Genomic DNA, 25,030 nt, shown 5'->3' on the forward strand with positions numbered 1-25,030 from the left:
TCTGTTGCCAACAAACTTAGGAATTATGAGAGTATGATTAATGGCTCAATGCAGGCTCATATCTCAGCTGTGATTAAAGAGTTCAAAGAGGAGATGAGGGAGGAGATGAGGAAGGTTAATGCAGCACCCGTGCGAGTCACAGGCCCCAAAGTCAGAGCCCAACATCCCCCAGCTAGAGAGACAGGGTACACCCCACGAGCTGACCTGTGGTTCTTCCTGTGTGACCATGGGGAAGACATGAGAAGGTGGGATGGAAAACCCACTTCTGTCCTGGCAGCACGGGTGAGTCAACTCAAGGAGGGAAACTCTAACCGGGGGAGTTCCACCAAGGTGAATGTAGCCTCAGCCTCCCATGACCAAGCTTTTAGGTACGATTTGTCAGATCCCCTTAAAGGGACCTCTAGTATATATGCTCAGGAAAGGAATAATAACCATGGTTAGAGGGGCCCTGTCTCTAGTCAGGGAGAGGCACGGGAAAACCAGATCTTCTGGACAGTGTGGATCCAATGGCCTGGCACATCAGAGCCACAAAAATATGATGCTTTAGTTGATACTGGTGCGCAATGTACTCTGATACCATCGGGACATGTGGGGGCGGAGCCTGTTTCCATTGCTGGTGTGACAGGGGGATCGCAGCAATTGACCCTGGTGGAAGCCGAAGTGAGCCTGACTGGGAAGGAGTAGAAAAAACATCCTATAGTGACTGGCCCAGACGCTCCGTGTATCCTAGGCATAGACTTCCTCCAGAACGGCTATTGCAAAGACCCAAAGGGACTCAGGTGGGCTCTTGGAATAGCTGCTGTAGAGGCAGAGGACATTAAGCAATTAAACACCTTGCCTGGACTGTCAGAAAACCCGTCTGCAGTAGGACTCCTAAGGGCAGAAGAGCAACGCGTGCCAATTGCGATCTCGACAGTGCACCACCGGCAGTATCGGACGGATCGAAATGCCGTGATCCCCATCCACAGAATGATTCGTGAGCTGGAGAGCCAAAGGGTGGTCAGCAAAACCCACTCACCCTTCAAGAGCACCATCTGGCCTGTGCGCAAATCTGACAGAGAATGGAGATTGACTGTAGACTATCGTGGCTTAAATAAAGTGACTCCACCGCTGAGCGCCGCTGTACTGGATATACTGGAACTCCAGTACGAGCTGGAGTCCAAGGCAGCAAAGTGGTATGCCACTATTGATATTGCTAATGCGTTTTTCTCCATTCCTCTAGCAGCAGAATGCAGGCCTCAATTTGCTTTCACCTGGAGGATGCCGCTGTCGAGGCAGGACGGGAATGAGAAGACTGACTCAGAAGGCTGAGAGTAAAACTCCGGTTTATTCAAAATACACCGCTCTTTTATACAGAGCTTCGTGAGGACCAATTCCATTGGACCTGAAGTGAAAACAACCCACACCATTGGTGCAAAGTGCTTGACGCACAGTGATAGAACTTAACTATAAACAATGTGAATAACAAGAGAGATAAAGAATTACTTACATTCTTTTCCAACTCTTTCCCAGGCTTCTGCCTGGCTAGAAACTCTCAGTTTCTTTCTTTGACTGAATCTGAGACCCACAGGAGGAGTGTGCAGTACACCTAAAACCGACTGCCCCAGGGGTGGAAACACAGCCCCACCATCTGCCATAGACTGATCCAGACTGCACTAGACTGCACTCCAAAACACCTGCAATACATCTATGATATCATTGTGTGGGGGAGCACAGTGGCAAAAGTGTTTGAGAGAGGTGAGAGGATAATCCAGATACTGCTAGAAGCTGGCTTCGCCATCAAGAAGAGCAAAGTCAAGGGACCTGCCCGAGAAATCCAGTTCCTGAGAGTGAAATGGCAAGACAGACAGCGCCAGATTCCCACTGATGTCATCAACAAGATCACAGCAATGTCTCCACCAACCAGCAAAAAGGAAACACAAGCTTTCCTAAGCGCCATAGGTTTTTAGAGAATGCACATTCCCGAATATAGCCAGATTGTGAGCCCTCTTTACCTGGTTACCCGCAAGAAGAACGATTTCCACTAAAGCCCTGAGCAGCAACAAGCCTTCACCCAGATCAAACAAGAGATCACTCATGCTGTAACCCTTAGCCCAGTCAGGACGGGACCAGAGGTCAAGAATGTGCTCTACTCTGCAGCCGGGAACAATAGTTTATCCTAGAGCCTTTAGCAGAAGGTGCCTGGTGAGACTCGAGGCCGACCATTGGGATTCTAGAGCCCAAGTTACAGAAGGTCTGAAGCCAACTACACCCCAACAGAGAAGGAAATCTTGGCTGCCTACAAAAGAGTTCAAGCCGCCTCAGAAGTGATTAGCACAAAAGCACAACTCCTCCTGGCACCCCAACTACCAGTGCTAGGGTAGATGTTCAAAGGAAAGGTTCCTACTACCCACCATGACACTGATGCCACATAGAGCAAATGAATTGCTCTCATCACTCAGCATGCCCGTATTAGAAACTTAAATCGCCCTGGGATTTTTAAGATAATTACGAACTGGCCAGAAAGTGAAAACTTTAGTCTCACTGACGACGAGGAGCAGGTACAAGTGACAAGGGCTGAAGAAGCTCCACCATATAACCAACGACCAGCAGAAGAAACACACTACGCTCTTTTCACTGACAGTTCCTGTCGCATCGTAAGGATGAACCGGAAGTGGAAAGCAGCCGTATGGAGCCCCACACGACAAGCTGCGCAAGCTACCAAAGGAGAAGGTGGATCGAGCCAACTCACTGAACTCAAGGCCATTCAGCTGGCCCTGGACATTGCTAAAAGAGAGAAGTAGCCAAAGCTCTACCTTTATACCGATTCGTAGATGGTAGCCAATGCTCTGTGGGGCTGGCTGGGAAAGTAGAGAAAGGCCAACTGGCAACGTAAAAGAAAACCAATCTGGGCTGCTGATATATAGAAAGACATTGCCTCTCGGGTAGAGAAACTAATGGTAAAAGTCCGTCATGTAGATGCCCATGTCCCCAAAAGTCGGGCTAATGAGGACCACCGAAACAAGCAGGTAGATCAGGCAGCAAGAATAAAGGTGTCAAAGATAGACTTAGATTGGCACTATAAGGAGGAGTTGTTCCTGGCTCAATGGGCTCATGATGCCTCAAGTCATCAGGGCAGAGATGCCACCAAGAAGTGGGCACGAGACCAAGGGGTGGATCTAACCATAAACAGTATTTCTCAGGTTATCCATGACTGTAAAACATGTGCTGCCATCAAACAGGCCAAGCGGGTGAAGCCCCTGTGGTATGGTGGGTGGTAGTCCAAGTACAAGTATGGGGAGGCCTGGCAGATTGACTACATCACACTGCCCCAGACACGCCAAGGCAAGCGCTATGTGCTGACCATGGTGGAAGCCACCACTAGATGGCTGAAGACCTACCCTGTGCCTCATGCCACTGCCCAGAACACCATCTTAAGCCTAGAAAAGCAAGTCCTGTGAAGACATGGCACACCTAAAATAATTGAGTCTGACAACGGCACCCATTTCAAGAACGGCCTTATCAACACCTGAGCCAAAGAACATAGTATCAAATAGATATATCATATTCCCTATCATGCTCCAGCTGCCGGCAAAGTTGAACAGTGCAACAGACTCCTTAAGACTACCTTAAAGGCACTTAGTGGGAGAACATTTAGAAACTGAGAAATGAACCCGGCAAAAGCAACCTAGATGGTCAACACCCGAAAGTCCATCAAACGAGCTGGTCCTGCCCAGTCAAAACCCTTACACACAGTAGATAGAAATAAAGTCCCTGTGGTACATAAGAAAGGTATTTTAAGAAAAACTGTTTAGATTAATCCCACCTCAAGCAAAGACAAACCCATCCGTAAGATTGTTTTTACTCAAAGACCTAGTTACACTTAGTAGGTAATGCAGAAAGATGGGGAAACCCGTTGTGTACCACAGGGAAACCTGGTCTTAAGTGAGAACTGGGTGTAAGATTTCATTGTGATGCAGATGAAAATAGAATAAGGGGTGGATAATGTCCTGGCTTGTAAGATAAGCATGTATTCTATTTGCCATCTGTTGGGGGTGGGGCAGGTACCTCCTGTTAAGTTGGGCAGTTTTCTTATCTCTTCCAAGAACAATGTCTCCCTCCGGGGAGATATCTTCTGTTAATGGGCCATTGAATGACTCACTGCATGACTGGTAAAGTTACATCATCCCATTGTGAGATGCTCCACCCAGAGGGAGGAGCCAAGCATCCCTACCTGCATAAAATCAGCAGTTTTGGGGACATCAGGGCAGCCTCTTCACTGGATTCCCACAGGAGCAGCTTCTTCCCTGTTGGATCCCCAGAGGAAGACCAGGCCCATCTACTCTATCACCAAACCGCCAGAGAAAACTTCACCCTTCTACAGATCACCAGCAGCATTTCATCTGCCACTCCAGGAGGAGCAGCCACCATTTAACTGGACTATTACCAACAGCCTGACTCCTCAGGGTGTCAGGTTTCTGACTCTATCAGTAGTTTTGTTTATACTAATTACATTTTCTAATTTAGGTTTTTGTAGGTTTTTCTTTCACTAGTAAAGAACTGTTATTCCCATATCTTTGCCTGAGAGCCTTTTAATTTTGAAATTGTGGTAATTCGGAGGGAGGGAGTTTACCTTTTCCATTTCACAGGAGGCTCTTGCCTTCCTTCACAGACTCCTGTCTTTTCAAACCAAGACGCCCTTTGACACAGGTGCACCCCATCTGTTGCCCACAGGCCTAGTGTCACATAGACCAACCCGTGATCAAAGAACCCAAAATTCTGCCAGCGACACCAGGCTTGGAGCCGGGTACTGATCTGTTGGCTCTTCCTGTTTCTTCCCTCATCATTCCCTGCGACTGGAAGGATAGAGAAAAATATTACTTCTGCTCCTGATTCCTTAACCAGTCGTCCCAAGGCCCTGACGTCTCTCTTGATTGCCCTCAGACTTCCTGTTGCAACTTCATCGCTGCCTACCTGAAAAATTAATAATGGGTGATAATTTGAGGGGCATACCAGGGTAGGAAGCTTTCTCTTCACATCTTTAACCTGGGTCCCAGGGAGGCAGAAGACTTCCCTAAGAAGTGGGTCTGGTCTGAATATGGGGCCTTCTGTTCCCTTCATAAGGGAGTCTCCTATGACAACAACCTGTTTACTTTTCTTTATGGAAGCAGTTTTGATGCAGGGCATAGGCTGACTTAACCTCAGCAACACCTCCATGCTGGATGAACTATTGTCCTCATTATTGTTCAGGTCCACTTGCAGAGCCTCATATCTATTATGCAATGGCACTTGGGAAGGTGGGGCAGTCACAGAAGGAGACGTACTTGCTGCACTGGGCAGGCACTTGCCTCCATTGGCCCTTATTCCTTATGTCACCATGTTCAGCTGGGAGGAGAGAGGATAGGGAATCCTCCATATCATGCACCCTGTCTACCTGTCAGGCCTGTCCCAGGGAAGGTAGGGTGCGATTCCAGTAATCTCTCTCTCTCTCTCTCTCTCTCTCTCACACACACACACTCCCTGATACTCCTCAACCTATTCACTTCCTGCCAGAGCTCTGCCACTAAGTAGAGGAGTCCCTTTACCTGGGCTCACCTCCCACAGGTGTGCTCACTACTGATTCCCAGTACTGGCATAAGAGCAGGGCACACCCTGCAGCCTGATGCATGTTCCCACTGGAGCTCTGGGCAGCTGTGTCAGTCACAGTGGGTGCAGAGTTTAGAGAGGCCATAGCTTTCTGCCTGGTAGTACGATTGCTCTCTGGAGCATCTCAAAGCATGTAGCCATGGATGAGCTCACAAAAGAGCAGGTACACTCCTGGAGGACCTGCAGACATGGGTACGGCTTTGTTGGAACAAATACACTCTTAAGGGACTGCAGTTCGTGGATAAGTCCAAGCCAGAACAGGGGCAAGGGGAGGAGTTCATTGCAATATTAAACCCTAGAACCTGGTCCAAAGGGACCAGTGGTGGAGACTGTAGCAGAAATACCTTTAAAATGTTGCAACCAATGATTTGAGTTGCCCGTTATAGGAATTACTATAGCAGGAATCACCTGAACCAGTGGAAGAGAAGTCTTACAAGAAGCAGTTGCAGTGCAGCAGTGACCCAACCTGAACTGACCTTGGTGCCCAGTAGCTGCACCCAACACAGCATTTCTGTCCTGAGTGACCACTATAGCAGATGGAGCCCAAAGTCATGGACTAAATTAACTCGGTGGACATTTGTGGACATTTTGCAGGGGTGGTCCATAGACTAAGGGAATGATAGGTGTATTGTATCAAAGGATGGAAAGGGGGGTGGTGGTTAGTGAGGATATATTGGCTAGCATGGGACCTGACCATGATAAAAATGGTGTGGAATAAAGGGTGGAGAATGTGCTGGTTTTGGCTGGGATAGAGTTAATTTTCTTCATAGCAGCTAGTATGAGGCTATGATTTGGATTTGCACTGTAAACAGTGTTGGTAACAAAGGGATGTTGTTATTGCTGAGCAGTGCTTACACACAGCCAAGGCCTTTTCTGCTTCTCACACCATCCCACCAGGGAGGATGCTAGGAGTGCACAAGAAGTTGGGAGGGGACACAGTCGGGACAGCTGACCCCAACTACACCAACTACCTGGAGATGGATGAACATCTGCCTGCTGATGGGAAGTGGTAAATTAATTCCTTGTTTTGCTTTGCTTGTGTACATGGCTTTTGCTTTCCCTATTAAACTGCATTTATCACAACCCATGAGTTTTTTTTCACTTTTACTCTTCGGATTCTCTCCCCCATCCCACCAGGAGAGAGTGAGTGAGCGGCTGTGTGGTGCTTAGTTGCCGGCTGGAGTTAAACTACAACAGGTCCATAATTTGTCTAACTTTTCTCACAATGAGTAATGCCTATTAACACAAAAGAATACCACTGACCTCTTACAAGATTAATCCCTTGAACTGGCACTACTAATTACTGAGATTCTGGCATTGTATCTCTACCTTTAGGATGCAAGGAACGTTAGAACTAAAATATTTCTTCAACCAAAGACTCAGAATGCTGTCATAATTACCTGCTACCCAGTGCTGTTACATAAATATAATCTCATATAGTCAGCAATTATGATCCTCTGCTCTCCAGAGTTCCTCTTACATAAAAAGACAAGCAAAGTACTCCATCTACTGCCCCCTTCTCTTCCTGTACAGTCCAGGGTCAGTGCCTCTTCTTTAGATGCTTTTATTTGAAACAGTTCAGCAAAAGGTGAAAGAGGACACCACATTAATCCTGCTGTGGACATCTGAAGTAGCCTAAAAGAGAGAGCTTGAGTACAATACAACCAGCCTTTTCCCCCCCCTCTTTCAAAAAAACCTACTTGAAACTGGAAGGTAGGAGGCAATCTTCAGACACTTAAGCTTAAATTAGAACCTTCCTGGTTTTCCCTCACCCTTTCTGAATATACTCAAGGGACTGGTAGAAAAACCATGCATACCTTACATATAATGAGAGAAAGAGACAATGTACAAGACTTAATTTTCATTTACTATTCACCTGTGTTTGTCAATTTACCCTATCCCAATTTTTATAGTATGTCTTCCCTTTACTCTGCTCTTGCATTGCTGCCCTCTTCCAACCAACTCTTTCCTGTGGTGTAATTTGTTTCCCCTCCTTCTTCATTGATCAATGTGCTTCCAAGAGACCAAACATCAACAGAAATTATAAACTCTAGATCTAAAACAACAGGGCAAGGCAAATTAAGCTACAGAATAAATATGCTGTTAATATCATGTATACAGAAAGGGAATATTCAGTATTTGCTGTTGAAGAGCGTTTCTGCTCTTTTAAATACTTAATTCTGTTAGCCAAAACAGAATTCCTGCATTTGTAAGTCCCTCTTTCAAACATGTCATATAAGCCTTCCTTCTCTGTGCATCAAACAATTTTTTACATTATAGATATAAAACCCAGTAACATTGAAACAGCATTATTTGATAAAATATATTCTTGAAATAAGAAACCATACATTACATACACTGTACTTTGTTCAATTAGAAAAAAAGTCACAAACAAAACAACAACCAAACACAAAACCAACAACACTAAACAAAGACAGGAATGCATGAGATTGTACAAAACAGTTACAGGACCATCATGGGATCATGAAAAAAAAAAAAAAAAAGAAGCAAAAGTGATGGATAGAGTAAGAATGACCTCTTCAATCCTATTGAAGTGAGACTGATGTCGGAACCCAGGGCAAGGGGAATATCCCCCTGTCTGCCCTGGGGTGCTCTGACTCCCAGGAAAACACTGACTTTGACTCTCATTCATGGAGAAAACTTCCAAAGCCTCAAGGTAAACTAGAAACCACAAAAGTGTGAAATAGATTGTAGAGATTGTAGATAGTAGTGTAGTATGTCACATGGGTGAGAAATGTAGGTTTTAGGATTTTTAGTATGTTATAGATGGGTTCAAGATGGAGGATATAGGGTGTTGCCTTGAATTCCTTTCTTCTCTCTTCTTCTTCCTCTTTCTTCTTGGGTTTAGGTGGTATCTTGTAATTGGGTAGAAAAATCTGCATTGCGGGTCTTTAGGGGTCAGTTATTGGGTTAGAAAGGAAAATAATTTAGGTGTCACTTCTTAATTGGTTAGTTTAGTTTTTGATTAGACTTAAAAAGACCTTGCAGCACGAGGTTGTTGGCCATTTTTTTGTGCTGTTTTCACACATGCAAGGTTCTGGGCGCAGACAGTGTGCTGGAGTTTTGATAACAATAAACAGAAGCTGAAGACCAAAAAAGTCCAATGCGTCTCTCGTTCCTGACACAGAACTGCTCCAGGAGGGTCTCCCCTGTCAGGGGAGCCCCCAGGGAGTTGCCCAACTTGGGGCCCGCAGCAAACTCACAACTACTTCTCTACTATGCAAACAAATTATTGCAATGATGCTGAAGTTAACTGACAGTGCTAACCTACTCTAGTAGGCCTGAAGGAATATATAATGAGTGAATAACATGCTCTCAGGATGGGATTTCTACATGAAAAAATATCATTTTATGTATGTTGGCAAACCAATGTAAAGTCTACAGAGAGCATCTTCCAGGATATGTAGTAAATAAACTTCTCACACCCCTAGCCCTTGAGTCAAATAGTTGCATTTGTGCAGCAGCATATGGGAAATCTGACTTGGTATGAAAGTTTGATACTGTCTCTGGATATTCTCATTATATTTAAGAGCAATTTAAGAGAGATCCACAAAAGCAATATTTATTTTCAAACTATTTTACAAGAAAAGCAAGATAGCTTACTGAGAGTACCAAAAAATGATTGCTTGCACCTGCTAATTTTTCAAATCCCAATTGTGGTGGTGCTTCCCCCCCAGGCCGCACTATGATCTGAGAAATGCTCGTTAGGCCTTGATGAACAGCATCTGGACTAAGCTCTTCTTGAGCTTATCAGAAACACTGTCTGCTCCCAGGAACTTGTGCTGTCTAATAAGCTCCTGTTTTTTAATAGCCTTGAAAACTTATTTTTCTTGCCTGAATTACAACCCAAATGGAATAACACTTTTGTTATCAAACTTTCAAAGAAAGTTACTGACCCGAATTGCAGCCAGGATGAAAAATTACTATGACTAAAGCCCACACTCTTGCAGCCCCTATAAATACCAGTCCAAAATGAGACCCTTTGAGCTCTCTTGGATCGCAGCGGGCTGTGACCAGCAACCTCCCTCTGAGTGGGGCCTCTCAGAGCCAGTGAACTCTCAAGTTTGCCATACTCAGAGGATTGCCAAATGATGATGGATCCTGGGCTGATACCCCCCACTCCTCAAGGCTCAACCCTTTGCCCATTGAGAAGATGCAAGTGCATCCAAAGTGAGTACTTCACTGAATTCAAGGGGAATTTTTCACAGGTAGCTTGTACAGACTCTTTATGTCTGTGCACATGCAAGTGTGAATAATGCTACAGCAAGTGTACCAGGAATGCTGCTCTCCTAGATTCTTAAGCACGTTAGATTTGTAAGTTAGGCTTATAAGTGAGTTACTGTTGTGTTTATAGTAAGTTCTATAGAATCTCTATTTAATTTGTTTAAATTAGGCTATCAATTAGGTGCTGTTAAGTTTAAGTGCTGTTAAACCTTTAGGCCTAAACTGTTGGTCAAGTCCAGGGCTAGGTTTAGCAAGGGGGTCCACTCTGAACCTTGTGACTCAATGGGAGGCTCTCCCTCATTCCTTTTTATCCTTACCCAACCTCCACATACATAATTTTTTGTTGATTTTAGTTTTAGATTGATTTATTTTAGATTTTAGTCCAATTTTTCTCAGTGTGCTTTAACCATCTAGTAAGTAGAGTCAACTTTGACAATGAACTTTGTTGTGCTTTTGCTTTTATATTAAACCTGATATCGTTGCCAGTGATTCTTTGAGTGGCCTAACACACTCACTTGTGACAAATGTCTATGGAATAAAATTGGAGTATGCTTTGGGGAGATGACAGGAGAGACAGACTTCAAGAAAAACATCACTGGCAAACATTAAAAACAAATGTTCTGTCACAGAGTCACTAGTTCTTTTCAGTAGTCTTAGGTTTAGCTTCACTAGCTTATCTCTTAAAAAAAGGTCCCCCTGATCAGAACACACAACTAGGAAAAGTCATCTAATTTATACAAGGCACTAGGAGGAGAAACTTCATGACAGACAGTTATACAAGCCATGCTGCAAAAGCACTGTTAGAGCATTTAGACCCCTGTATAAGGTCTATGCTGATAAAGGATCAAAGAGAGGATAATTTATCACTGCTGATTTAGAGGGCATTCATTACATTAAACTGCCTTAACACTCTCCCAATTAAAAACCAACAGGAAACAGTATTATTTTGAGCAAAATAAAAGTTTAACCCATTAAAACCAGAAAAGATTAATTCCTGCAAGGTCTTTGAAAAGCATCTGAGATGACAGTCCACCCTATCTCAATAAACAAGAAGTCCAAGGAAGGTCATGTATTTGAAGAGCCCCTTCCAGAATGAATAGAATTAACAGACACTAAATGCCAAGCTCTTAAAACTGAAAGTTTGTAAGTTTATTTAGCCAAATACAATTCAAGTGAGCTTTTGTTTTATTAAAAAAACCCAAACAAACAGAACTACTCAATCTGATTTATATGTGTGAAAAATATTCATCTTATTCATCACCACTAATATAAAGCAAAGGGAACAAAGAGTATTACGTTTAGGCTACCAAGAAGTGTTATTTCCTGTCCTCATCTATTCTGAAACACAAACTCTTTTCCTTTTCCCTGACTTAGACTGACAACTCAAATCCATGTCTTGCCAATTAAAAATAAAGTAGGATGCTGAGACACAAAGACAAAACTAAAACACCTTCCTCCCTCAACCCCCTTCTTTCCAGGCTCACTTTCACTCCTTCGTTTCCAACTTTCTACCTCTTCCCCCCCACTTCAGGGGTGGGGAGAGAATCATAGAATGATTTTAGTTGGGAGAGACCTTAGAGATCTTCTAGTTCCAACCCCCTTGTGGAATGGGAGGTTGCAGTCAGTTCTTAAAGAGCTTATCTGCCACTCCTTCCTCTTCACACTTTTTCCCCTGCTCCAACATAAGATATCTCCCACAGGATAGTCTTTCACTAACTGCTCCAGCATGTGTCCTCTCCATGGGGTACAGTCCTTCGGGAATGGACTGCTCCAGTGTGGGTCCCCCAGGGACTGCAGTTCATGACAGAAAACTTCCTCCTCTCCAAAGGTGCACACTCTAGAGGCTGCAGCTTCCTCCAGGGCACATCCACCTGTTCTGTCATGAGGCTAGCAGTAGGACTCTTTAAATATTTTTTTTTCTGAACATGAGCCACCTTAAACAGTTTTCTCATTAATCACTTCAAAACAACTCGAGTTAGATATCAAGAGAAAGAAAGGAGTGTTCTGCCACCAGTTAGGGGATGCTTTCCTCCTTTGAGGCAATTGTTCTTTGTGCAGCTGCATGCCAAGCCTTCCTAAATATGCCTTAATGCCAACTGTAACTGCATAGGAAGACTAAGAAATGAATATGTTCTTGTTAGGGGGCTCTCATTTTAGACAGGAAAAACTTGAAAAAACAAACAAACGAAAAAAACCCCGCACCGCTCTAAACAGTAACTTGGGGCTTAGGCCAGGTTCCCTGCTATACTGGGTGGGTCATGTGCGCCCCTCAGGCCGGGCCGCGCCCTACCCCCTCACATAGGAGCTGCAAGCGGGCACCAAGAGCGGCACCGGCCCCAGCGCCCGTTCGCTGCTGCGGCAGGCAGGTGAGCTCCTACTGCCTCCGGCCCCTGCAGCATTCAGCGCAGCTAGGAAACCGCTTGGGTACCGCCATGCCGTCCAAGTGGTCCTTCCTGCCGCTATGTCCCGGCGGCGCTGTCCCCTCCTGGCTCTTGCTCCTCCTCCCCGCTCTGTCCCAGGGCGCAGGACTGACATCACGCCCAGGGTTTCCATCCAATTAAAGGAGGAGGAGGTTGAGCGGAGTGGTAGCGTGATGGCGGTGGTCGAGAGGACGTAGGAAATAGCGACGGAGTAACAGAGCACTTACCAGGGTTCTCCCTGCCCGGTTTAGGGCCCTAGTGTTCAAGCCGGTGGGGGCTGCAGGCGAACCCACTGCGTGGGGCTGTAAAGAGCCGGCGGCCCAGGCCTTGTGGTGGCCGCAGGAGCAGTCTTCGACCTTAGGTTGCAGCACAGACCTCTTTGTGGAGTGTAGCGCCGTCTCGGACCAGGGCAGACCTAGGAAAGTCGGGCCGAGTGCACACACGCAGGTAGGCAGAGGCCCGTCATGGCTCCTTTCTCTTTCCCTGGTCCGGAGTTGTGCGGTGATTGCCGCTTTCCAAGATGGATGGAGAGGCGACTGGCGCTGAGAAGGAGTTGGATGCCTAGCGTGCTGCTGGGCTCCTGGAGCCGGTCGCTGTTTTCTGAAGAGGGAGGGAGCGAGCTGTGCGAACTGAGGTGGGCAGTCGGGGTTGAGCCTCTTTCACTGGGTCCAGCGGGGTCTGTGACGAGCTGTCTGGGAGGCCTTCGCTCTTCGCTGGCCTTGGGTGGGGGGTGGCGCTGGGAGAAGCGAGCTCAGAGGACGGCGGCCGCCTTGCTAATACTTCCCGGGAGCCTTGACCAGGAGCAGCGCCTGTGCAGGTCGTGCTACCAGCAGAGGGCCATTTTCGGGGGCGGGAGGTGAACTCGCGAGAGGTAGGGAAGAAGGCCTGGCCTGGGCTCTCCTCGGGAGCTGTCAGTCACGGGAGGCCGCGACAGCGGGGTGCGGGTGGTCGGGGAGGATCGTCGCAGAGCAGGGAGTGGCCGACAAGGAGAGTTTTATGACCACTAAAGATCTTTCCTGGGGCCCAGGGAGTACCGGTCCTAGAGGAGGCAGAGTGTTCGTACTCTGGGCATGGAGGGCAGACAGCGCGGATCTTGGCCTCGTTGGGCAGCCAACGGCCTATCTGCGAGGAACCACCAAGCTGCCTAGCTCGCCGCCGCGGAGGCCCCAGCCTAGCTCGCGGCCTCTCTGGGGTTACAGGGCTCATTCCTATCACTTTTTTCCGTCACTGCTTTTGTTTGCTGTCTGGAGTGGCCCTGGTGTCTGAGATAGGCCTTGAGCACAGGGCTTTTACCATCCCGGTACGAGGCGGCCTCCACCTCCATCATGAGTTGGAGCATGGGCTGTATTAGAGAGCACCTCAAGGCAGGCAACCTGCAGGTGGGGTCCTAATCGCTTTCACGCCACTACATCTGTGAGAGGTGCTGCTCTTTAGCTTATTACCAGTGAGTTTATACTTGCACTCCATTTAATGTGAACCTAAACTTTTTCTAGGTGCATCTGACACAGTAGAGATCTGATCTGAAGATGTTTGAAATAGTGATCACTACATCTGTGGCATCTTGTTAGCTTGATGTAGTTGAGCCATTTTTTAAAAATGGGACAGTCTATTTTCTTGACTCTACCCCCAACAGAATGTAAACTTTGTGTCTAGAACTGCTTATGATATGTGGTTTGTGCATAAAATGATTTTGCTAATCATATCTTAGAGCATTAATAGTTATAATTTTTATTTATGTGTTTGGGGAGGTTGTTTTCCTTTAAAAGTAAGATCGGGTTGTTCTTAGGACTATGGCATACCAAAAGCTATTTTTCAGTTAAAAAAAAAGATGCCAGATGTGATAAATACTCCCTTTTGGTTGTGTTATTACAGGAGAACTTATTTTCAGTATCTTTCAGTTGCAACCATCAAATATTTCAAATTATGTCAACATTTTTCTTTACTACTTTAGGCAATTTTGGAAAAATCTTGCAGAGAACAGTTGAGTCATCTGGAAAACAGAGTACCAAGAAGTAATTTCTTGGCATCTGCCTTCTAACCTGAGTGGACTTCTATTTATCTTTTAAACTTCTTAATATTTACAATGAATGGGCACAGTGATGAAGATGTAAGAAACAGAAGTGGAGAGTCAAGGTAAGCACTTTCAGTCCTTGGTTACATATTCTCCTGTATTTTGTTTTTTAGAACTGGTTTACATTTTAACTTTGTGCTAAAACTTCCTGGTGAGCAAGTGGACTGACCATGCATTTTTACAGATGCTTAGTCTGCTTGTTAAAATAAGATAGTTTAATTTAATGACTGTCACAATCGTGTATATACCTTACATAATACAGTTTTAATTCTATTTAAGCTCTATCAGCATTACTCTTTTTCCTCAAAAGTTGTCTGAAGTGTCAAAAGCTGAAACAGATTAGCTTGAAATGATAATGTAAAACTCATGTCTGTCTATAGAGGTCATGGCATGCATGCATAATACGTGCTGTATAAACCCTAAACTATGCTATCTCTAAAGTTGGAACAGTGGACTGTTAATTCCAGTGAAGCTTCCTTTTTTTTTAAAATTGAGTTTTCAAAGCATTGTAATGGAAAGTGTTAACTTCATGCTTGTTTTCCAAAGTGAAAGTACAGTTTTCCCAGCTGTTATCTTAATTTAAAAAAAAAAATCCACTCCTCTAATGTCGATGATGGTGTTCTAGGATGTGTAAAGGGTTCACTTGGTTGGAAAAGCCTGGTTAGAACATTCCTGCTGCAAGATAAGGATAACAGTGCACTTGTAGGGGTGGGATTGACTTCTTGTTCAACTTAGAAGTGTTCTAGAATAAGTATCTACTGCACTAGGAAGTTAACGTTTCTAAAACTGGGAATATGATGAATGCTTCAGATTTAAGAAGACAAGGTAAACTTACAAATAGGAGCTGTTGTGATCATGGTGTCAGTCTACCCATCTGTCTTGTCTGTCTCCTCTTTCTGATCACAGCCTGTTGAACCTGTTAGTTAATTTCATGAATCAGATGTCATAAAGAAAACTGAGTTCTGTGGGCTTTATGAAAACAGCCAGTTGGGTAAAAGGGGTAGATCTAAATTATTGCCCCAAGTGAAAAAAATCCAAGAACATAATGGCCAGCTGACCATTCAGCACATGCTGGCCATTAAGCTTGCATGTAGCATAGTGTGAGTAATGGGGTGGGAAGAGAGAAGTGTTTAGGTGATATTAGGTGCAAATTTGTAGGAAACCTATGAACAGTAAAACTAAAGAAACTTAAAAAAATGCACAAAAGTTGTTAATGTCAAGCTTTGATGTTATACCTAGAAATATTCTAGAAAGTCAGTAAACTTTGAATCTTGTGAATAATTTGTAAACTTTCTTTGTTGTGATTTCTACTTCTAGTAAACATGGTACTTGTTTAGTTAGTAAACAAATTTTGGGTTTCTTCTAGTAAGTGGCAAAATATTCCTAATTACTTACATTTAAAAAGAAACCAAAACCAAACCAAACAAACCCCCCCAAACAAACCCAACAATAACCTTTCTCAGTTGAGTAGAGAAACATGAACAAAATTAAAGTGTGACCAAAGCTAGACTTCTGAAATTTTAGACAGTTATAACTAAAGACATCCAATAAACATTAACTTACTGGGGACCCTGACATCATTAACCCTGATGACTTTGTATTTAAGAAGTTTTTTACTACTTTAAATGAGCCACCTAGCTAAAGATAATGTTTGAATAATACTGTATGTCAAACTATGACCACTTGTAAATACCACTATAACAAAGTTACTCAAAAGTTGTAGCAATAATCAGAAGACTAAACCAACTAAATATCAAAAAAGTATTAAGACAACTTTATTATAAGCAAATATCACGAAGATGTAAATTACTTAAAACATGATAGTTGCCTCTGAAATAAGACTTTGTTATGCATCTTAAATTTGCTGCTGAATACAATTTAAAGCTTTAAAAAAGTTTTAAAATGTTAAATGTATTTTCCCCTTATACTTGTATCAGTCAGTAACCCTGTAGCCTAATTCACAGACAGATTTTGGAAAACCTATTTGTGTGCTTGCCATTTGCTATCAAGAAACTCTTGAAGGGGCCTTAATTTTCTGTAGGTAAAAAAAGATTGTGCTCAGTAGAGCTTATATGGAAAGTAGCTGGCTGGGGTGCAATTGTACTTCCTTTTTCCAGTAAGCAGAAAGTGACTTCTTGCACCAAGGTCCCTTACCATTGTTTATGTTCTTGAAAGCTGATGTTAGTGTGTCCTAGTTTAGGGCAAATTTGGGGAAAACCCTCTGAAAGGGGCTCCCAGGAAACAAACCCCCACAGCCCCTCCCCACCCACCTGGTTCAGGGAAAAACTTCCTCTGAAAGAGAAGTGGAAAAGAACCTGTTTATTCATCGAACAAAGCACTCCCCAGCACCAAAACAATTAACAACACCAGATGACAACAAAACTCTTTCACCACTCTGAAGAGATGAACAAATCCAGAAAGTCTTTCCTGGGAGTGGTTGCCTGGGTCTGGACGCTGGGGATTGCTCTGGGCACTGGGGCTGGCTGCTGCAGATCACAAAATGCAGGCTCCTGGTGTTCCTTGGTGTCTCCCAGATCCCAGTCCAGGGCAGGTTGGATGGTATTCAGGAAGAGGAAAGGAAAAGCAACAGTCCAGGGAAAGAATTGGACTGCTTAGCTAACCTAACTAGGAAGCAAAGGCAAAAGCAGAAGCAAGCAAAGCAAGCAAGCAGGCAAAGCAAGCAAGCAAGCAAAGCAAAGCAAAAGCCAGCCAGCCAGCACTAGCCTTTTCTAGACAGCAGACCATGGGGGGAGGTGAACCAGCTGATAACAAGGCAAAACAAACCTTCACTTTCAGAGTCAGTTCTGAAAGCACAGAACATAATATCAAACATAAACAGAACACACGATTGGAGATACAAACACCATAATGTTACCCTAGGACATTCCACCCCTTATCCCCATATCTTCCACATCATGTAAAAACTCCATCAAGTTAAAACTTGTATCTTTCACTTACTCATACCTTCTATTTCACTTGCTCAAACCTTTGACACTTACACATTTCCTTCTATTCTCATGTCTGTGTATTTTCATGCACAGACATTGGCAGTTACATCCAGCAAACAGTGATATTTGCACAATAGTTTCACCCCACAATCAGATCTCCCTGAGGTACACATCGTGTTGTTCCATCTCTCTGCATTATCCACCATGTACAACCTGGTCCCTGAGCAAAGACAATCCCACGAATGGGTTTGTCTGTACTCGAGGCAGGATTGATCCACACTGATTTCCCTAACAAACCTCTGACATGTGCCACTGGGACTTTATCTCCGTCTACTATATTCAGGGGCTCAGACTGGGCAGGACCTGCTCGATTGGTGGAACCTCTGCTGTTAACTAACCAGGTGGCCTTTGCTAAATGTTGCTCCCAATTTTTGAAAGATCCCCCACCCAATGCTTTTAAGGTGGTTTTTAACAGTTCATTGTACCTCTCCACTTTGCCTGCAGCTGGTGCATGGTAGGGGATATGGTACACCCACTCAATGCCATGTTCCCTAGCCCAGGTGTTGATAAGGCTATTCTTGAAATGAGTCCCGTTGTCTGACTCAATCCTCTCAGGGGTACCATGCCTCCAAAGGACCTGCTTTTCAAGGCCCAGGATGGTGTTACAGGCCGTAGCATGAGACACAGGGTAGATTTCCAACCATCCTGTGGTGGCTTCTACCATTGTGAGCACGTAGCACTTACCTTGGCGTGTCTGGGGCAGTGTGATGTAGTCAATCTGCCAGGCCTCCCCATACTTGTACTTGGACCACCGCCCATCATACCACAGGGGCTTCACCTGCTTGGCCTGTTTGATGGTAGCACACGTCTCACAGTCATGGATCACCTGAGAAATACTGTCCATGGTTAAATCCACCCCTCGGTCTCGTGCCCACTTATAAGTGGCATCTCTACCCTGATGGCCTGAAGCATCATGGGCCCATCGTGCTAGGAACAACTGTCCCTTGTGTTCCCAATCCAGGTCTATCTTTGATACCCCTATCTTCGCATCCTGATCTACCTGCTGATTGTTTTGCTGCTCTTCATTAGCTCTACTTCTGGGGACATGGGCATCTACATGGCGGACCTTCACAGGTAGCTTCTCTACCTGGGTAGCGATATCTTTCCACTCTTCAGCAGCCCAAATAGGTTTTCCTCTACGCTGCCAGTTAGCTTCTTTCCACCTCTCTAGCCACCCCCACAGAGCATTGGCTACCATCCATGAATCAGTGTAGAGGTAGAGCTTTGGCCACTTCTCCCTTTCTGCAATGTCTAGGGCCAATTGAATGGCTTTGAGTTCAGCAAGCTGGCTTGATCCACCTTCTCCTTCAGTGGCCTCTGCAACCCGTCGTGTGGGACTCCATACAGCTGCTTTCCACTTCCGATTCATCCCTACGATGCGACAGGAACCGTCAGTGAAGAGAGCGTAGCGTGTTTCCTCTGCTGGCAGTTGGTTCTATGGTGGAGCTTCTTCAGCCCGTGTCACTGGTTCTTCTTCTTCATCTGCAACACCAAAACTTTCACCTTCGGGCCAATTTGTAATTACTTCCAAAATCCCAGGGCGATTCAGCTTACCAATATGGGCACGCTGCGTGATGAGAGCAATCCACTTGCTCCATGTAGCACTGGTGGCATGGTGGGTGGAGGGAACCTTTCCTCTGAACATCCACCCCAGCACCGGTAGTCGGGGTGCCAGGAGGAGTTGTGCTTCTGTGCCAATCACCTCTGAGGCAGCCTGGACTCCCTCGTAGGCAGCCAAGATTTCCTTCTCTGTTGGGGTGTAGTTAGCTTCAGACCCTCTGTAGCTCCGACTCCAAAATCCCAGTGGTCGGCCCCGAGTCTCATCAGGCACCTTCTGCCAAAGGCTCCAGGACAGACCATGGTTTCCGGCTGCAGAGTAGAGCACGTTCTTCACATCTGGTCCTGTCCTGACTGGGCCAAGGGCTACTGCATGAGCAATTTCCTGCTTTATCTGGGCGAAAGCTTGCTGCTGCTCAGGGCTCCAGCAGAAATCATTCTTCTTGCGGGTGACCAGGTAGAGAGGACTCACGGTCTGACTGTACTCAGGAATGTGCATTCTCCAGAAACCGATGGCGCCTAAGAAAGCTTGTGTCTCTTTCTTGTTGGTTGGTGGGGACATAGCTGTGATCTTGTTGATGACATCTGTAGGAATCTGATGCCGTCCATCTTGCCACTTCACTCCCAAGAACTGGATCTCTCGAGCAGGTCCCTTCACTTTACTCTTTTTGCCGGCAAAACCAGCTTCCAGGAGGATTCGGATGATTTTCTCTCCTTTCTCAAACACTTCTGCTGCTGTGTTCCCCCACACAATGATGTCATCAATATATTGTAGATGTTCTGGAGCCTCACCCTTTTCTAGTGCAGTCTGGATCAGTCCATGGCAGATGGTAGGACTGTGCTTCCACCCCTGGGGCAGTCGGTTCCAGGTATACTGCACTCCCCTCCATGTAAAGGCAAACTGAGGCCTGCATTCTGCTGCCAGAGGAATGGAGAAAAATGCATTGGCAATATCAATAGTGGCGTACCACTTCGCTGCCTTGGACTCCAGCTTGTACTGGAGTTCCAGCATGTCTGGCACAGCAGTGCTCAGTGGTGGAGTCACTTCATTCAATGCACGGTAGTCCACTGTCAATCTCCATTCTCCTTCAGATTTACGCACAGGCCAAATGGGGCTGTTGAAGGGTGAGTGGGTTTTGCTGACCACCCCTTGGCTCTCCAGCTCTCGGATCATCTTATGGATGGGAACCACAGCATCTCGAGTTGTTCTGTACTGTCGACGATGCACTGTTGAAGTGGCAACTGGTACCTTTTGTTCTTCTCCCTTCAAAAGTCCTACTGTAGTTGGATTCTCAGACAGTCCAGGCAAAGTGTTCAGTTGCTGGATGCCCTCTGTCGCTACAGCTGCTATCCCAAATGCCCACCTGAGTCCCTTTGGGTCTTTAAAATACCCCCTTCGAAGGTAATCTATGCCCAAAATACATGGGGCCTCTGGGCCAGTCACAATAGGGTGTTTCTTCCACTCATTTCCTGTCAGACTTACATCAGCTTCCACCACGGTAAAGTCCTGTGATCCACCTGTCACACCGGCGATAGAGACAGATTCTGCCCCTATGTGTCTCGATGGAATTAACGTGCATTGTGCACCATTATCGACCAAAGCTTTGTATCTTTGTGGTTCCGATGTGCCAGGCCAGCGAATCCACACAGTCCAGAAAACACGGTTTTCCCTCACCTCTACCTGGCTAGAGGCAGGGCCCCTCTAAGCCTGGTTATCCTTCTTGCCTTGGGCGTATGTCTTAGAAGTTCCTTCAAGGGGATCAGACATGTCATCATCATCATCATGCCTGGCAGTTTGGCTACGGGCAACTGGAGCTGCTCTCCTTTTGGTGGCACTTCCTCTCTGAGTCTTGCCTTCCTTCAATTCATGCACCCGTTGTGTCAGAGCAGCAGTAGGTTTTCCGTCCCATTTCCTCATGTTTTCTCCGCAATCGCGCAGGAAGAACCACAGCTCAGTTCGTGGGGTGTACCTTCTCTCCCCATCTGAGGAACGTCTACGTTGGATACCAGAACCTCTGATCTGTACTGCTGAGATTTGGAGAAGGTCCTCCTTTATCTCCTCCCTGAGTCTCTTATGATTCTCCTCTATCTTATCTTCTAATTTCTGCAGACGCGTTTCCACTGCTGCAATTCTGGCATGGGTTGGGCCATGTACAGCATCTGCATATGCTCGGAGTTTCCTTGCCATGTCGAGCACGGTCTCATCCCTCTCATCCCGCTTCATTATTGCTAAGGCAGAAGCGTATTCATGTGGCCCAAGCCATACAAGTTTTTGCCACATCACGGATGTACATGGTACCAAGTCTGGATTCCTAGTTGTTATTTCATCTGAGAAGATAATCTCTGCCACTGCTATTTCTCTCAGACGTTGGATCCCTTGTTCTATAGTCTTCCACTGGGTTTGCTGCATATAAAGATCATCTGCACACAGGTATCTTTGCGCTACACTTTCCAGAACCCGTGCCCAGAGGCTGTGAGGGTTAGCCCCCCTCATCATTCCTTGATCAATGACAGGATCATGTGACAGGGATCCCAAATGTCTTGCCTCAGTACCATCCAGAATTGTAGCCTCGCCTGCAGCATCCCAAAGACGGACCAACCAACTAATTACAGACTCATCAGGTCGTCGAGTGTAATCCTTCCTTAGGCCACGAAGGTCCTTTAGGGAAAAGGACTCAATATTGGCTTCTGACCTTGTACCAGTTGCTTTGACTTCTGATTTTATGTCAGCAGGCATTGAGGGTCTTTCTCCTGCATTATCATCATCATCGTCATCATCCACTGGTCGATTGGTCTTTTCTGTGCGCTTCCCACTTCTTGTGCTAGTAGCAACAGCCATTGGTTGAGGCTTGGCTGCTGAGTCTGGTTTAGCTGCTGGCTTTGAGCCGGGGGTGTTTGCTGCAGCCTGAGTGACTGGGATAGCTGCTGATTTATCTCCCTGCCTCCCTTCCTCTGTCTGCTGCCCTACAGTATCTAGCAGGGTGCGATAAGCATATGCCAGGGCCCAGCTCACTGCAATGATCTTTTTCTCCTTAGAGTTATCATGGCACTTCTCTTTTAGGTACTTCGCCACCTCAGCCGGATTCTTAATTTGTTCACCTGGAAAGTCCCAGGCTATAGGGTCAGAAAATTCCTTTAAGATTTGGCCCATATCTTCCCATTTCCCACACCACTCAGGATTTCTCACACCTGGGTCTACTCCTGGGTCAGAGGTCTCATCAGCCCCTCTAGAAATCTCAGCTCTCATTCTAGAGAGACTGCAGACTGTATAGAGAAAGCTTACCAGATTAAACACCAGGAAGATGGTCTCCTTAACAGTCAGGGGAAACTGAACATTCTCTAATAGGGAGGTAACAAATTCAGAGGAGAAGAAGGAAAGCAAAGGCTGAAAAGCCTCATCCCCTACTTCCCCTCTAATAAACTGGCTGCACAACTATAACCATGAACCATACATTCCAGGAACAGACCTCAGCACCTTTATAAACCCCCTGGAAGCCATTACACTCAAGCACAGCCTGATGGATATTCTGGTCATTGCCCTTCTACTGCAAAACCTACGTATTAGGGACAATACTGGAGCTATTCCTGGATAAAAAAATAAACCTAGGGACCATAGGGGGATTAAGATCTCAAAAAACCCTAGGGACCAGAGACACATGCAGGCCTTCACCCCAAGAGACACCATGAATTCAAACAACATAACCAGTAACTGCTCCATACCAACACAAAGTAATTGGAACAAAAATATGATTACAACAGGGTTTTTTCCACTCTCTCGAGCCACGAGTTGGGCGCCAAAATATTTGTCCTAGTTTAGGGCAAATTTGGGGAAAACCCTCTGAAAGGAGCCCCCAGGAAATAAACCCCCACGGCCCCTCCCCACCCACCTGGTTCAGGGAAAAACTTCCTCTGAGAGAGAAGTGGAAAAGAACCTGTTTATTCAACGAACAAAGCACCCCCCAGCACCAAAACAATTAACAACACCAGATGACAACAAAACTCTTTCACCACTCTGAAGAGATGAACAAATCCAGAAAGTCTTTCCTGGGAGTGGTCGCCCGGGTCTGGGCGCTGGGGATTGCTCTCCAGCACTGGGGATGGCTGCTGCAGATCACAAAATGTGGGCTCCTGGTGTTCCTTGGTGTTTCCCAGATCCCAGTCCAGAGCAGGTTGGATGGTATTCAGGAAGAGGAAAGGAAAAGCAACAGTCCAGGGAAAGAATTGGACTGCTTAGCTAACCTAACTAGGAAGCAAAGCAAGCAAGCAGGCAAAGCAAGCAAGCCAAGCAAGCAAGCAAAGCAAAGCAAAAGCCAGCCAGCCAGCACTAGCCTTTTCTAGACAGCAGACCATGGGGGGAGGTGAACCAGCTGATAACAAGGCAAAACAAACCTTCACTTTCAGAGTCAGTTCTGAAAGCACAGAACATAATATCAAACATAAACAGAACACACGATTGGAGATACAAACACCATAATGTCACCCTAGGACATAGTGCAAGACACTAATTTCTGTGGATTGAATTTGCTTTGTTGATTCAATAGTCTGTGGACCATAAAAGATGGTTAAGTAAATCCAGCTCTTTGTCAGCAAGCTTGAATTTGTTTTATAAACTCGTACCTTCCACAGAAGATTAAAAAGGTAAGTTGGAAGCTACTATTTTAAGTTCCTGCTTTCAAGAAACCTAATTGGGAGTTTAAAACCAAAGATTCTACAAGCATTATTAGGGAAGTATTTTCACCTATTGGTTTCTTTTTGAGAGAAGTATGTAATGCAAATTAGAAAAAAAAAAAGAAAAAGGTGCGTATGTGTAGAGAGAGTTGTATTTCGTTTATGTGGTGAGGTTTTAGTAGTGAGGAGACTGCAGAGGCAGCTTTCATCAGAAGAGACATGGGGTTTCTGCTGTGCTGAACAAAGCCAGTTCCAACTGGCTCCAAAATAGATTTGCCACTGGCCAAACAAGAGCCAATCAGTGAAGCTGGGGCACCTCTGTGATAACATATAAGAAAGGCTCTGCAGCAGTGTGTGTATGGGAGAAGGGAGGGAGGTATGAGTAAAAAAAATGCCAGAGAAACAGCTCTGCAGACACTTTGGTCAGTGAGGGAGGGGTGGGAGGTATTCCAGGTGTCAGAGCAGAGATTTCCTTACAGGCTGTGGATAAGACCACTCCAGAGCAGATAACCATCCTGCAGCTCATGGAGGGCCTCATGACAGAACAGGTGGATGTGCCCTGGAGGAAGCTGCAGCCTCTAGAGTGTGCACCTTTGGAGAGGAGGAAGTTTTCTGTCATGAACTGCAGTCCCTGGGGGACCCACACTGGAGCAGTCCATTCCCGAAGGACTGTACCCCATGGAGAGGACACATGCTGGAGCAGTTAGTGAAAGACTATCCTGTGGGAGATATCTTATGTTGGAGCAGGGGAAAAAGTGTGAAGAGGAAGGAGTGGCAGATAAGCTCTTTAAGAACTGACTGCAACCTCCCATTCCACAAGGGGGTTGGAACTAGAAGATCTCTAAGGTCTCTCCCAACTAAAATCATTCTATGATTCTCTCCCCACCCCTGAAGTGGGGGGGAAGAGGTAGAAAGTTGGAAACGAAGGAGTGAAAGTGAGCCTGGAAAGAAGGGGGTTGAGGGAGGAAGGTGTTTTAGTTTTGTCTTTGTGTCTCAGCATCCTACTTTATTTTTAATTGGCAAGACATGGATTTGAGTTGTCAGTCTAAGTCAGGGAAAAGGAAAAGAGTTTGTGTTTCAGAATAGATGAGGACAGGAAATAACACTTCTTGGTAGCCTAAACGTAATACTCTTTGTTCCCTTTGCTTTATATTAGTGGTGATGAATAAGATGAATATTTTTCACACATATAAATCAGATTGAGTAGTTCTGTTTGTTTGGGTTTTTTTAATAAAACAAAAGCTCACTTGAATTGTATTTGGCTAAATAAACTTACAAACTTTCAGTTTTAAGAGCTTGGCATTTAGTGTCTGTTAATTCTATTCATTCTGGAAGGGGCTCTTCAAATACATGACCTTCCTTGGACTTCTTGTTTATTGAGATAGGGTGGACTGTCATCTCAGATGCTTTTCAAAGACCTTGCAGGAATTAATCTT

The 25,030-nt window shown here is 45.4% G+C and overlaps 1 protein-coding gene and 1 long non-coding RNA gene across 4 annotated transcripts in view; one reads left to right on the top strand and one right to left on the bottom strand.

The window, feature by feature from the left end:
- LOC140682083 (uncharacterized) overlaps positions 1–12,651 on the bottom strand; it is a 46,970-nt gene extending 34,319 nt beyond the window's left edge. Inside the window, exon 1 of the long non-coding RNA XR_012053329.1 lies at positions 12,518–12,651. This is a non-coding gene — a long non-coding RNA (uncharacterized lncRNA). The remainder of the gene's footprint in view (positions 1–12,517) is intronic.
- CHD1W (chromo-helicase DNA-binding protein) overlaps positions 12,419–25,030 on the top strand; it is a 106,733-nt gene continuing 94,121 nt past the window's right edge. The window contains exons 1-2 of one of the 3 annotated variants that reach the window (XM_072922951.1): positions 12,419–12,737; positions 14,242–14,423. In XM_072922951.1, the coding sequence (XP_072779052.1) occupies positions 14,374–14,423 (50 nt within the window). In that variant the 5' untranslated portion in view covers positions 12,419–12,737; positions 14,242–14,373. 3 annotated transcript variants of the gene reach the window in all.

The sequence above is a fragment of the Taeniopygia guttata genome, chromosome W (genome assembly GCF_048771995.1).
Source record: "Taeniopygia guttata chromosome W, bTaeGut7.mat, whole genome shotgun sequence".
Classification (NCBI taxonomy): domain Eukaryota; kingdom Metazoa; phylum Chordata; class Aves; order Passeriformes; family Estrildidae; genus Taeniopygia; species Taeniopygia guttata.